At 36.5% G+C, this 14,815-nt stretch overlaps 1 protein-coding gene across 3 annotated transcripts in view; it reads left to right on the top strand.

Annotated features, from left to right (window-relative positions):
* LOC149424110 (NFX1-type zinc finger-containing protein 1-like) overlaps positions 1–14,815 on the top strand; it is a 79,639-nt gene that overhangs the window by 50,903 nt on the left and 13,921 nt on the right. For all 3 annotated transcript variants that reach the window (XR_016305774.1, XM_089651286.1, XM_089651287.1), the window contains exons 12-24: positions 1,286–1,429; positions 3,665–3,839; positions 5,459–5,601; positions 6,219–6,370; positions 7,778–7,961; positions 9,007–9,132; positions 9,665–9,766; positions 9,923–10,084; positions 10,192–10,420; positions 11,743–11,911; positions 12,368–12,479; positions 13,342–13,559; positions 14,099–14,385. Coding sequence is in view for 2 of the 3 variants with exons in the window: in XM_089651286.1 (XP_089507412.1) it covers positions 1,286–1,429; positions 3,665–3,839; positions 5,459–5,601; positions 6,219–6,370; positions 7,778–7,961; positions 9,007–9,132; positions 9,665–9,766; positions 9,923–10,084; positions 10,192–10,420; positions 11,743–11,911; positions 12,368–12,479; positions 13,342–13,559; positions 14,099–14,385 (2,203 nt within the window). In the remaining variant the exon portion in view is untranslated. The remainder of the gene's footprint in view (positions 1–1,285; positions 1,430–3,664; positions 3,840–5,458; positions 5,602–6,218; positions 6,371–7,777; positions 7,962–9,006; positions 9,133–9,664; positions 9,767–9,922; positions 10,085–10,191; positions 10,421–11,742; positions 11,912–12,367; positions 12,480–13,341; positions 13,560–14,098; positions 14,386–14,815) is intronic.

Here is a 14,815-nt window from a genome sequence, read left to right as displayed (position 1 = left end):
CTATCATCTCTCGAATAAGGCATACAAAGTGATCATCAGGATGAAGAAGAGGACTGGATTTAAGTTTTTGGAGGGAACTGAGAGAGTCAGAGAGAACGAGGGAATGTTCAAAATTATTTTTGATTATATATTTGAGAGATTCTATTATTGCAATGCACTCGGCTGAAAATATTGGAAATGGAATGAAATATTCTGTCATTAGAATTATTGTGGTAAACGTTAATACCTATACCACAGTTAGGAGAGTCGGGAGATTTGGATCCACCAGTAAATAAAAGAGAAAAGTTGGGCCATTTAGATGAAATAATGTTATTGAACATATTATTGACAGTTCGGGTCGGGAGATTGGAATGACTTTTAAGGATTCCGATCCCTTCTAATATTGTTGGGGATAGGGTGACGTGACTATATTTTAATTTGTATAAGGGAAGTGGAAATCTCCAAAAGTTCTTCACCGATTGCTTTGAAATTTTGACACAACATTGCATTCGAATATGCATATGTTTTTATATACCTATATTACATAGATATCACAGGTGAGAGGTAAAAACATGCTTTTTTTAAAACAGCGCTTTCTGTTGGACAAACATTATTTTTTTTTTTTAAAGTGCCATGTGTTGGACGTAAAAGCAACACGTGCTATTGTTTCTCTGTCTGCACAGACAGACTGAGTCACATCAACGCGTGGTGGGGTACAGCTAGTAAATCCGATAGAACCCCGTAAACTCTTAGTTTATTTATTTATTTTTAACTAGTTTTTTTTGTTAAATGTCATTTTTTTGGCATAGCATATTCTTTAGCCTAAAGATAATTCAATTACAACACTTTTTTCACTTTTTCATAAATGTCATTTTTTATTTATTTCCTCCATTTCACGAAATTGACAGATAAAACCACGTCGAATGAGTGAATGAGTTGAACAAAATGCAAATAGATCCATGTTGCTTCAAAAATATTTAATCTATAGCAGATGGAACTAGCCCATGAAATTAGCAAATGGAACCTTGTTCTAAAAATATAAAACTAAATTGCAAATGTAACCATGTTGTTCTAAAAAATAAATTATTTTAAATAGAACTTTGTTGCATAAATTTTCTGCGAACTTACTACTAAGTTGGACACATTCTAAAAAGGGTTTTAAAGAGAAAATAATTCTAAGAAACTTGGTACAAAAAAGTCAATCTTGGTCTAAATGTTGTCAGGAGGGCACAATATGAATTCTCATAATGACATTATTTATTGAATTCACAGCTTAAAAAATTAATCCTATTTTTCGTTTCCGCAGGTCGAAGACATATCAAGCCGTTTAAATGATCATGAAGCAAGATTTGTTCTCAATTTGGCCAAATACTTCATTCAGCAAGGCTACGGTCCAGACGAGATTACCATTTTGGCCACCTACTCGGGACAAATGTTTCATTTCCGAAAGGTAGGTTGATTAACGTCTTTGTTATTTAATAAATATTAGGCATCATTTTGCTGATGTGTTCAAGTTGTTATGAAAATAACATACGATTATTACTCTAAGTAGGAACCTGTCAAATCTGTGATTTATCTTATCTATTGTTTATGCTCTGGCAACTTAGAACTCTAACAGGAAGTGACAAAAAATTCAAGATGGCTTCACTTTCCGGCCGGTCAGAGAAGAGAGAGAGTGTCCGGTCGGGGGGTCAATTATTATTTCTGGAGGTCTGAGGATCTAATCGAAAGTTATTTCATGGATTTGCGATTAATACCGAAATGTTCAGTTTGTGCTTCAAGATTAGAAGTCTAGTCATATTTCCCGCGAGTGGAATTCGCCCCGGGTGGCGTGAATAATGAAAACGTTTTTCACCATGTGTGGCCATGGGGGTAATCATAGTTTATCCAAGCGATCGGTGATTATTTCTGCCGATAAACTATTTTCGCCGAGTGCATTTTGATTCGGAGCATTTTTAAAATCGTACCTCACGTCTGATGCCGCCGTCTACTACCTACATGGCTGAACCTCACATCTGATGCCGTCGTCTACTACCTACATGGCCGGACCTCACGAGGCCGTTGGCCAGCCACATCTTGATGCTGCCGTCCACTCCTCTTGGCTGGTACTCACGGGGCCGATACCAGTCACACCTGAAGCCGTCGTCCTCTAGCTACATGGCTGATTCATCTACTCCGCCATTCGCGGCACTCAGTGTTCGTTCCTCATAACTACGTACGTTCTTATTATTTTAGACAGGGTAGATAGATTCTACGTTCTGGTCGATGGGGGTAAGTTTTCACCTTTTTGTATTTCACTGTGAAATTTATCAAATACAACTTGTTACGGTCAGTCCAAAGTTTAACCAGATTACTTTCATTCTATAACCTTGCAACTTCCTTTCAAACATCATGTAGATGGGATATATTTTTCCCCGCCCTGAATGGAGAATTATGCTCTACCGTCGGTAGGTCGGTTTGGCGAGCTCTTTTCCAGTTCAACCACTGGAAGGGACTCTGGCGCGTTGGCCTTCAAAGACCAACAAAGTCAAACTTGGCCACCCACTATTCATTCAACATAACAGTCAATAATGTACTTAAGAAAACAAACCCATAAACAGCCTTTTAACACAACTTTAGGCTAAGTAAGTATCATAACATTGTGCCCACTATTTATAGCCATAACAAAGTTTAACAGTAATTGAGTTGTTTTAAATTTAAAATAAGTTAGTCTTTCTTCTCTCCAAATAAGAATCTAATTGTTATATCTCTGCTTACTAGCAGATTTCTGTGTTGGGAACTCTTGTGAAGAAGTAAAAGGTTCTTTACTATAATTGCGTTTTATTTACGTTACAATAAATATAAGTCTGGATTTAACTACACTGTTCAACCAACTTACCAACCCGAGGGTTGGTAAGTCTGACAAGGCTACCCCACAGGCAATTGCTACACTCTAGCGACATCTGTCGGACTTTGGAGTAAGCTTTCTGACTAGTGCCATCTATCGCTTGAATACCCAACTTATTACCATACATCACACTAATCGAGCTTCAAATTGGTTATATTAGTAGAATTGATGACATGTTTTCAAATATATATATGTACAGGGTGTTAAGGAACCTACTTGACCGGTGATTCCTGACACTATTTGGAGTAAAAAAATGTAAATGAAAGTTTGGTCTCCAGTGACATCTTTGATGTTTTTTTTCAACTAACTAACCAACCACCGCGCAGTTCTCCACAGGGGTAGGCAGAGAGGATGGACCGCCAAACAACTCGGTCTTGGCATACACTCCTTGCCTCATTCACATTAATACATTGTCTCATACATACTCTTTTATTATTCTGACTCTTGACATGGCCTGACTCGAGTATCTGATTCACTTGATCGTGCCATGTTGGGTAACAGCTGTTTTTTCGCAAAACTGAATAAATTAGCCTGAAGGGTTAATACACTGTGTAAACCAGCGAGAGCTCCTATGGACGTCATCGACGTTCGTCCTCTTCCTTCTCATGCATCTCGTTTAATCATGTTGCAGCTCAGAAATAACATCTCAATGCTAAAAAGACAGGAGATACTAGAAGAATGACGTTATGTACGATCTTTCGCTGGGACTTGTATATGTTTAACATTGTAGATATCTTCTACGTCATATTCTACGTTATGTTACGTCTGGTTGTACATGTTACTTTCTTTATGTTGCAGCTCAGAAGCAACATGTCAATGCTAAAAAATGTGCAAATAAATGTTCTGGATAATTTCCAAGGAGAAGAGAACAAAATAATATTACTGTCTCTTGTCAGAAGTAATCCCGAAGAGAATATAGGATTCCTGTCCACCGACAACAGGGTGTGCGTGGCTTTGTCTAGGGCCAGGGAAGGTAACGATGTTATGCTTAGTAATTTTATGTGAACCACACAACCCACTTCTTCTTTCTTTTTCCCTTGGATGGCTTCGTTAACCACGATAACGGAGTGGGGCGGGTACTCCTAAATTGAGTCCTGCAGTGGCTGCACTTATTATATAAAATTATAAAATGGAAGGAAGATTTCTCTTGTTGAGTTTAATAGCGATTATTAAGTTATTACTACTCCTTGATATTAACCTCTCAGAAAAGGACTTTTATTTACTTTGTGTTCCTTTGCGAACTGTCAAAACGCGAAAATTTTTGTGTTATTCACGAGTTTTGTTAAAAGCTTCATAACTCACGTTTTGGGAAACGTAGCCTCATTCTAAAAAATGTTTTGGAAAGATTATGAAATTCACTATCGTATTGTTTTGTTATACGTAAATATTTGCGTGTCTAAATATACATTTTCTGAAAACGTCAAAAATATGTAAAAATCGCTGACCATTATTTCAAAGCTGTGAAAAATGTACTTTTTTCTGAGTATCATAAAGAAATAACACTTTATATATTGAAGAAACATAATTAAAAACTATTAGTCATCTCAAAATATTAACCGTCCAAACTAAAATATTTTTAATAAATTATTTAAAAACGCAATAAATTATGAACGAACAAGATGACAGATTCAATCGACTCAGATAATGCACCTCAACATTCCATAGATATTCTTGAATGCAGACGCGTAGCGTTATTCATTATCGGTACTCTGTTTTTTAAATCATGGCAATCCATATACTAGTGATGGAAATAAATCGATTTTTGTAAAATCTCGCGCGTTTACGTCAAAAGACGTACTAATGTCTTGACCGCTATTATCATATTTACGTCTTTTGACGTTCTAATGTTCAGAGTGGTTAAGTTGTTGTGAAGTAGAAAATAATAAAAAAGACAAAGTTTCATGATGCCAAAGTTTTTTTCAGAATTTTTGTGTTTAGATTTTCTGTTTCAGTTTTGTCATTTTGCAGTACTGTAAAATGGGGTGATTTTTATCAATTTTCAACTAAATAATTTTTTATAAAATCATTTGTGTTGGATAATTTTATATCATATTTATTGTATGAATTTGGGAAGTTAAAAAATACAAAAGCACTGTGAAAGTCACTTTTCAGAGAGGGACGACTTTGATGTACCATTTTTTATTGGTTTATTACAACGATAACCCAATCTCAAAAAACCTACCACTTCACAATTCAACCATAAATATCTTTGAATAACTAAATAATAAAAATCAAAAAAAAAAACCAATTAATTTGACACATATGCAATATTTTTGATAAAAAAGCGAGAAATTTGTGAGTGGTAATGGGAATATTGGAAATATCCGCGATGACCAAAGTCGCCCCATATTACTGTAAATAATTGTGAGTGGTAATGGGAATATTGGAAATATCCGCGATGACCAAAGACGCCCCATATTACTGTAAATGATTGTGAGTTTTAACAGAAATATTGCAAATTTCCACCATAAATAAAGTCGCCCCATATTACTGTAAATAATTATGAGTGGTAACGGGAATATAGCGAATATCCGCGATGACCAAAGTCGCCCCATATTACTGTAAATAATTGTACTTGTTTTTATTTTATAGGGTTCTTTATAATCGGAAATATGAGTATATTGATGAAGAAAAGCCCACTGTGGAATACTATCAATGACACATTGACTGAGCAGAAGTCAATTGGACCAAGTCTTATATTAAGTTGTGACATCCATAGGGACGTGTTTACTCCGGTTAGTGATGATTTGTATTAATGATTTTTAAAATTAATCAATGAGCCTCTCGTATGAAATTTTAGCTGTAATTAAAAAATAAAAATAAAGACATTTTGAATACCTCGCACAACGAATTGCTTGGAAGAAATTGCCATCTGACAATAAACCCACCTTAATACTATGTACGTAACCATCCTTGTCTGCGTGGTGTAAAGGCAAGGGAACTATATCGCCACCCAGTTATGCAACGTTTTGAGGTAGGGGCTGTAAGAAGGGATTTATTAATTAAGGAGGTAAAACAGATTAGAGTAACTCTTCCACATGTGAACAGACTTACACAAAGTTGGAGAAATGACCCGTCCTCATGAACTGTGAACTGTTTTCCACCCGTATCTGTAGAGTTCCGCGAACGTGCACCGGTGCACAGGGATCAATGCTGCTAACTCTTTCTAGCAGTCTCCTTTCAAATACATGTAGAAAAAACTCAGCACTCAAACTCATTCCGTCTGTGCATTAGAGAAGGCAATCGATCTGTTGCTGAGCAACGGATTGCCAGACGGACCGCCCTCCTTTGAACAGGATAATATAAAGTGTTTATAAATTAAATATTTGATCTGTTTATGCGACATTTATAGATGCAAAAAGCGGAAGACTTCGACAAAGTTCCAGAAGGCGGCTGCACCAAGATCTGCGGGAGTCTGATGGGCTGTGGACACAACTGCAAAAGTTTCTGCCATCCATTGGACCGCGAGCACATAAATGTTAAATGCAAGGAAAAGTGTCAAAGGTTAGTCAACCTAATTATTGTACAAGACATGTATGTATTGTAAAAAAAACAATGCTTCTTTGAATTTCCTAAAGCTACAACAATAGGCATTTTGAGAAATTGATCAGCGTTCTCTCCCACATTTGCCGTAAAGATTTAAATCGGAAAGTTAAAGAGTTAGTCAGGTGCTTGAGTTTAGAAATGGACAATGTTGCATGCAACATAGTGCTACATTCCTGTGTGACCTGGAACATATTGTCTGCACTCTGCGAGCGAGCGCTTGTGGCTGCACGGGGTGTGTATCAGTCCCACGTCAGATGTCAACGAGTAAAGACAGATGCGCATTGTGCCGCTCAACAAGTAAATAGTGCGGGTAAGTAGCACTGATCAACACAACCTCTTCGGTTGGCATCACTGCGACAACTGACTGGTGTGTAAAAGCGAAATGTCCCGCTTCACTGTTCTAAGGTGTTTTTCCATTAAACATGCGCTGGAGTATGTGCCTAGTGAATCCTAGTCTCATGTTAGGGTGGAGGGGAAGAGGAATGTGGAAGTACCTGGCTATTCAGGTCTGGTTACCAAATATGGCTAAAGCCATTTCAAATATCACTTCTGAATGGTGGAATTTCTCCAGGGTGATACTGGGAGTATCTTCTACTCGTGCTATCTACTTCTGACGTGCTGCAAATGCAGATGTACACGGTGTCTGGAAACTCGTAGTACAAGCAGGAAACTGGTGAATATGAGGGAGAAGAAGATTATGGCGTGAAAATTGTTCTAACCGGTCTGCTTCTCCCAGTTGGAACAAGCTGTCGCAACTGATGTGCCTGGTGGCTGAAAACACCTTTCCATCACATTTCATTTGGTGTTGTTCGGGGTTGTGATATATTTTTTTTCAGTTTGAGTTTTCGTTTTTGAGTAAATCGAGTCAAAAAAGTGAAAAAAATCGGTCACTAAGGGTTTAATATCAGCTGTTTAATTAATTTATTTTAAAATGCATCGAACCGTAAATCAGACTCCAAAAGTTTTTAATCCAATTTAGTTTCATGTTAAGATGGAAAAAGAGGAAGTGTTTTTGGGTTTTCTATGTGATGTAGATTCACTAGTTTCCCGCTTGTACTACAAGTATCCGGACACCATCGTGAAAACTATATTCATTTTGGGTTCTCTATGTGATGTGGATTCACCACTAGTTTTCTGCTTGTACTACAAGTTTCCGGACACCATTGTGAACATTATATTATTTTTTTTAGTATGGAAGTGTTATTACGGAACAGTTTAATCGATGTATAATTACATACCAAGGATTGTGGGATGTATTTTATCTACACAAATGGGTTCCTCCGATTTTTTTTTATTGCATCCCCTAAAATGTAGGTCACTGGCTGTCACTGTTCCCATATAAGTAAAACATTGTTTGTCTTTTAGATTACTTTGCCTTCTGGAGCATGTCTGTCCCCTGCGGTGCTATGAGAAGTGCGAGCCCTGCAGGCGGATAGTCCGAAGGATCCTGCCCTGTAAACACGAAGCGGACATGGAGTGCCATGCGGATATGCGCCTGCACAAGTGTCAAGTCATCCTGGAAGTAACACTACCTCTTTGCCAGCACAAGGTATGTGTTATTTACAATCTGCTCGTGTCGACCAATCATGCTCACGTTTTGGAGACTTGTGTTCAGGGGTTCAAGTGTGCAGTCTTCAAAGGCTGAAAATGGTTTTATTTGATATATTCGTATAAATATTATTGACAGTTTTTTTTATTTATGAACGATTTTTTTATTACGATCCATGAAACAAATTATCTGGTAAACAGAAAATAATTGCAAAAAAAACACAAATCATAGTTTTTAATTTGACATTTGAGCAAAACTCATCAAAGTAATTTTCGCGCAGTTCTGCAAATTCTCAGCTGACAGTCAAGGTATTTTGAGGATTTTCTGCTCTGACGATGTTCAAGAAGTCAAAAAGAAGTGACAGAAAAACATACAAAATTTGAGAGATATCTTATCGATTGCCTCATCCAAGCAACCCAATTTTATTAAATATGAGAGAAATCTTATCGATTGCCTCATCCAAGCAACCCAATTTTATTAAATATGAGAGAAATCTTATCGATTGCCTCATCAAAGCAACCCAATTATACCAAATTTGAGAGATATCTTGTCGATTGCCTCATCTAAGCAACCCAATTATATTAAATTTGAGAGATATCTTATCGGTTGCCTCATCAAAGAAACCCAATTATACCAAATTTGAGAGATATCTTGTCGATTGCCTCATCTAAGCAACCCAATTATATTAAATATGAGAGATATCTTATCGATTGCCTCATCAAAGAAACCCAATTATACCAAATTTGAGAGATATCTTGTCGATTGCCTCATCTAAGCAACCCAATTATATTTAATATGAGAGATATCTTATCGAATGCTTCATCAAAGAAACCCAATAATACTAAATTTGAGAGATATATTTTCGATTGCCTCACCAAAGCAACCCAATTATACCAAATTTGAGAGATATCTTATCGATTGCCTCCCCAAAGCAACCCAATTATACTAAATTTTAAATTGTTATTGTTTTGTAGTAGGAAATTGATTTGTGGGCTTGATTTTAATAAGAAGCGTGCATCATTATGGAGTTGTGATTTTCTTGCAGACCCAAAAGCGTTGCTATCAAAATGACCAAGAAGTCAAGTGCCCTGTGGCGTGCGAGGACCGACTGGCGTGCGGGCACGCCTGCCGCTTGCTCTGCCACAAGAAGGATGATCCCGAGCATATCAAAGTAAGTCCCTTTTGAATTAATTGTTGATAAACAGATGCCCGCTATGTATTATGTTCAGACCACTAAACAGATAATGTCTAGAAGTGTGGTCTACACTTATTTCAAAGAAAACGATTGTCTTCAATTTACACGGGTCTTTTCGACTCCTTGGCCTCAAACAGGCAAATGAAATTGATTTTCGATAGGAAGAATTTCGATATTTGAAAATCTTTGATCATTTTCAAAACATTCTTTAACTTTAAAATTTATCCCTGTATTTATCTCGCTATTACAACCAATTATATGATATGAACCTATAAATTTTATTAAAATGATATGTATATGCTTTATCAAATAAAATAAAATATAAATAGTTTGCCTCGGCCAGTGGTCGCAAAATGCGGCTCACCGAATAGTGCTTATTTAATATATATTTTATTTTACTACTATGTAATACTTCACAAATAATTTTAATTTCGTAAGTGATAAGATAATGATATTAAACACATTTGATAATTGAATTGGAAGAATTGAAACACTTCTATATTTCCAGTACAACTGCAATATGCCCTGCGCCCGCTTGAACAAGGACTGCACAAATAATCATCCATGCAAACTAGTTTGTGGTTTGGATTGCGCTCTGTGCTCAATACCGGTGAGTTATGCATTATACATAAGAGTATGCTATTTCTCTTTCCTATCCCAATACTAACTGCCAACTGAATCAACCGACTGAACTGACGCAATAAAATGATATTAAGAAAAGTGTATACAAAGCTATATTTCTGACATTTGAAATTATTAATTACAGGTGAAGAAAATCAAGAAATGTTCGCACACTTTGACCGTGAATTGTTGTGTGGATGTTAACACTGTCGAGTGCCCCAATAAATGCAAGCGCTCTCTGAAGTGTGGCCATCATTGTACCAAAACTTGTAAAGAAGTTTGCGATGAAAAGGATTGTAAAATTATGGCGAGTATCTTTCATCATATAAGCAGAAGAAAACAATACATATGAGGGTATATAAGACTTGAGTAAAGCTATAATATGTTTAATCAATTATTTTTGCAATGTTACAGGTGAACAAGCTGAGGTCTTGTGGGCACCAAATAAAGGCAAGATGCTCGCAAAATCCCGAAGCAATTCTATGCAATGAGAAGTGTTTAAGGAAGTTACCATGCGGCCACCAGTGCCATGGTTTGTGCTCCAAGTCCTGCAATCCGGCAGATTGCAGGACTCTTGTGCGTAATCCATACACTCCTCTCTGTGGCCACAAATTTGATATCCAATGCTCCAAAACTTCTTACAGTAAGATCATTCATTCACCTCTCTGTACAGCCATATGTTTAAGATCCAATTTAAAGATCAGTAAACCAACTTTAACCACTCAGAACATTAGAACGTCAAAAGACGTAAATATGATAATAGCGGTCAAGACATTAGAACGTCTTTTCACGTAAACGTGCGAGATTTTACAAAAATCGATTTATTTCCATCACTAGTATACGGATTGCCATGATTTAAAAAACAGTGTATCGATAATGAATAACGCTACGCGTCTGTATTCAAGAATATCTATGGAACGTAGAAGTGCATTATCTAAGCCGATTGAATCTGTCATCTTGTTCGTTCATAATTTATTGCGTTTCTAAATAATTTATTAAAAATATTTTAGTTTGGACGGTTAATATTTTGAGGTGACTAATAGTTTTTAATTATATTTCTTCAATATATATACTCTTGTGCGTAATCCATACACTCCTCTCTGTGGCCACAAATTTGATATCCAATGCTCCAAAACTTCTTACAGTAAGATCATTCATTCACCTCTCTGTACAGCCACATGTTTAAGATCGAATTTAAAGATCAGTAAACCAACTTTAACCACTCAGAACATTAGAACGTCAAAAGACGTAAATATGATAATAGCGGTCAAGACATTAGAATGTCTTTTCACGTAAACGCGCGAGATTTTACAAAAATCGATTTATTTCCATCACTAGTATACGGATTGCCATGATTTAAAAAACAGAGTATCGATAATGAATAACGCTACGCGTCTGTATTCAAGAATATCTATGGAATGTAGAAGTGCATTATCTAAGCCGATTGAATCTGTCATCTTGTTCGTTCATAATTTATTGCGTTTCTAAATAATTTATTAAAAATATTTTAGTTTGGACGGTTAATATTTTGAGGTGACTAATAGTTTTTAATTATATTTCTTCAATATATAAAGTGTTATTTCTTTATGATACTCAGAAAAAAGTACATTTTTCACGGGTTTGAAATAATGGTAAGCGATTCTTACATATTTTTGACGTTTTTATAAAATGTATATTTAGAAACGCAAATATTTACGTATAACAACACAATGCGATAGTGTATTTCATAATCTTTCCAAAACATTTTTTAGAATGAGGCTACGTTTCCCAAAACGTGAGTTATGAAGCTTTTAGCAAAACTCGTAAATAACACAAAAATTATCACGTTTTGACAGTTCTCAAAGGAACACATAGTAAATAAATGTCTTTGTCTGAGAGGTTAACCCTGATATTACCAACTTGGCATAATTAAAAAGCCTTGTATGTGTCAGTTTGATTGATAGTTTTATTTGCATTTGATATTAGGTGCAGATGTGGGTCCAGTGATGACCATGCTATTCTGTCCTCATCCTTGTGAGACTTTACTAGAAGGCTGTGAACACACTTGCAAGGGCACGTGCGGACAATGCGCCGGAGGGAGGCTGCATGTGTATTGCGGGGAGCACTGCGGACTCACTCTTGTCTGCGGACACAGGTATTCATTGGTTATATTTACAATTGTTGTGGCAGTTGAATTCCGGTAGCCTTTTGTAATATGCCAAAATTTGGTTGTATTTGTTAATTTATCTAAAAGTTATTTATTATCCCCTTATTCGCGAGAACAAGGGGTTAAGAAATATGTATTTATCTGTATTACTTGATTGTGCATTCTATATTTTATATTATGTCCTCATTTTTATCACGACTGTAATATTAAAACTAATAAAATATAAAAGCCCAAATGGGACATGAATAAATAAATTAGATAAAAAGCTCAAAGAATAAATAAAATTAAAAAATACCTACCTTCAACTTGGCTTATTTGGGACAAAATTTTTGGGCCCCGATATGTTCGAATTAAGCGCAATCTCAATTAAAACTGCAAAGTGCCATAAATAATAATAATATTGTCATGTCACATATTTTGTACCTGCAAATAATAATCTTTTAGCTGTGATCAACCGTGCCGAGAGGCCTGTCCCCCGTGCAAGAGGAAATGTGAAGTTCGCTGCAAACATTCCAAATGTCCTCATGAATGCGGTGTGCCGTGTGCCTCTTGCAAGGTAATGACCAACATACCTCCCTAGATATATATATTATTAGACGCAATACTAGGCGTTACAAGTGGCTCTGCTTTATTGGAGGCAATTCAAGCCACTGCTTGACGAACCCAAATTGTCACTTAAAGCTGCTCTCGTCGCGTGACGTATTGCTTGTCAGCTAAAATGTTGATATTGTATTGTTGAAACATTTCCAGAAACTTCTATCATGAAGTTGGCTAAGTTCAGTTTTTGTAGCCACTCATAGCATACTACGATCCCAATTTGAAAATTTTCAAGTCCCGAGTACAAAAATCTAAGGGTTTGGTGGAAATCATATTATGAGACACAAGAAATGGAAATTGGGCGTGTTTTGTGATTCAAAAGTCTGACATTATTCAGAAATTTATTCCATCATCATTTCGATCACATGGAATGGCAATATACAATGCCAGGAAGTGTGAGAGAGAGACAGAGTGAGTGTAAATAGTGTATTTTAAGAAGTAGAACCAAAACAGTGGGTTACAGTGGGTTTCTTTCGAAACAACATTGAAGGCACTTCTATCCTGCATTATCTATTCAGTGGCGGAAATGTGAAGAGATTTCTCAAACACTCTGTAGAAAAATAAAGATTTAGGTTGATGAAGTTTTCATTGTTATAAATATTTTAAATCGATAGCCGTTTTCCATTTACTAACCGACGAAAACATACCTACTGCAGCACACTTCCATTTCACTATGTGAATTCAATAAGGTGTCAAGCCCCCCGGGTTTACGAGTTAAAACAATCCAGTAAAGAGAACAAAAATCTTTCTGTATTTGGGGCATTGGTATTGATAATTTGAGAATTGAATTTCGTATTAATAATTTTTATTTTGTGCTTAAGGAACCATGTTTGCGACAATGTGTCCATGATGCCTGCCAACAATCGTGCGGCTCCGAGTGCGATATCCCCATGTGCTCGGAGGCCTGCGACAAGGTACAGAAGTGTGGTCATCCCTGCCGCGGCCTGTGTGGGGAGGTTTGCCCGGCAGTATGTAACATCTGCAAACCGGATGACTTTCCCGAAATATTTTTTGGAAACGAAGATGAAGAGGATGCCCGGTAAGTCTGAACTAGTTACCACACAATGTTTTAACCATTGTGACATTTGATGTTATCGCAATTGGCGTTGTCATATTTGACATTGTAACATTTGACATGGTTTCATTTGACATTGTGACATTTAGCAGATTACTGAATGTCTCGAAATTTTTTTTTTTTTATCTCATTCAGTGAGCTTACTTGTTTTACCTTTACATTGTTACTGTGTGGAGCTATTGTAAAAAAAAAAGTACATCAAGGCGCATACAACATGCAAAGCAACAAAGGTTGCAACGCTCGCTTATGTGGACGCATTGTGCACACCAAATGCGCATCTACAGCGAACTTTTTGTGCACACCCGTTTCCCCAGTTTACCACGATCAAGATCCGACGCCGATCATGTTTATTCCATGATTCAATCTAGTTGCCACTGCGAAAGTGTAAACAATCATCTAAGTGCTTTGCTCCGTGGATACTGCGAATCCTTTGTGTTCGTCGAAAAACTGACAATCGACAGATCGCCACCGAGTAGAATAAATATATTTTTTTTAACTTTCAGGTTCATTAAATTAATCGACTGCCCTCATGTCGTTGAAGTGGAGGGCTTGGACAGATGGATGGAGGAAAAACCTGACGGACAAATATTTGTCCCTTCATGTCCGCAGTGCAAGACCCCCATAGTCAACACACCGCGCTACTCGAACATTGTGAAGCAATCGCAGGTTAAAATTAAAGCTGTGAAGAAAAAAATATTCGGTGACTTCAAACAGAACCAAGTAGAGCTGTTTAAGCTGGAAGCGAATGTGACCGACCTGCTAACAAACACCAAGGAAGAGATGCAAAAAGGTTTTAAAGTCTATTTACCTAACTTGATAACATATTATGTCAGTGCAGATCAACACACTTTACTTTGTAGTCGATGGCATCGCTAGCATAAATTTTGTGGATACAAAATCTGTGGATTTAAAATAAAATTGTTTTTTCATTAGTTCTTCCTTTGGCTGCCTGTAAAGATGTCAAGTGTGTCAAGCTGTACCTTTATTCGTTTTCATTATATTATTAAAATAGTTCTTGAAAACAGATCGTAGATCTCGTGGGAACTGTACAACTCTTTTGATGCTGTGTAAGAAAAAATATGTATTGAGGCTAAAAATGCATACCAATATTGTGGTATATTTTTTGTTCCACCTATTTCGTAATCTATACAATATCTTTAACCCACATTTATATGCACATTGTACCCATTTTATAATCACATATATTTGAATCAATCTAT

The sequence above is a fragment of the Hesperophylax consimilis genome, chromosome 4 (assembly GCF_061612785.1).
Source record: "Hesperophylax consimilis isolate HC1 chromosome 4, BYU_Hcon_1.0, whole genome shotgun sequence".
NCBI lineage: Eukaryota > Metazoa > Arthropoda > Insecta > Trichoptera > Limnephilidae > Hesperophylax > Hesperophylax consimilis.
This window is presented reverse-complemented; position numbering and strand designations above follow the sequence as displayed.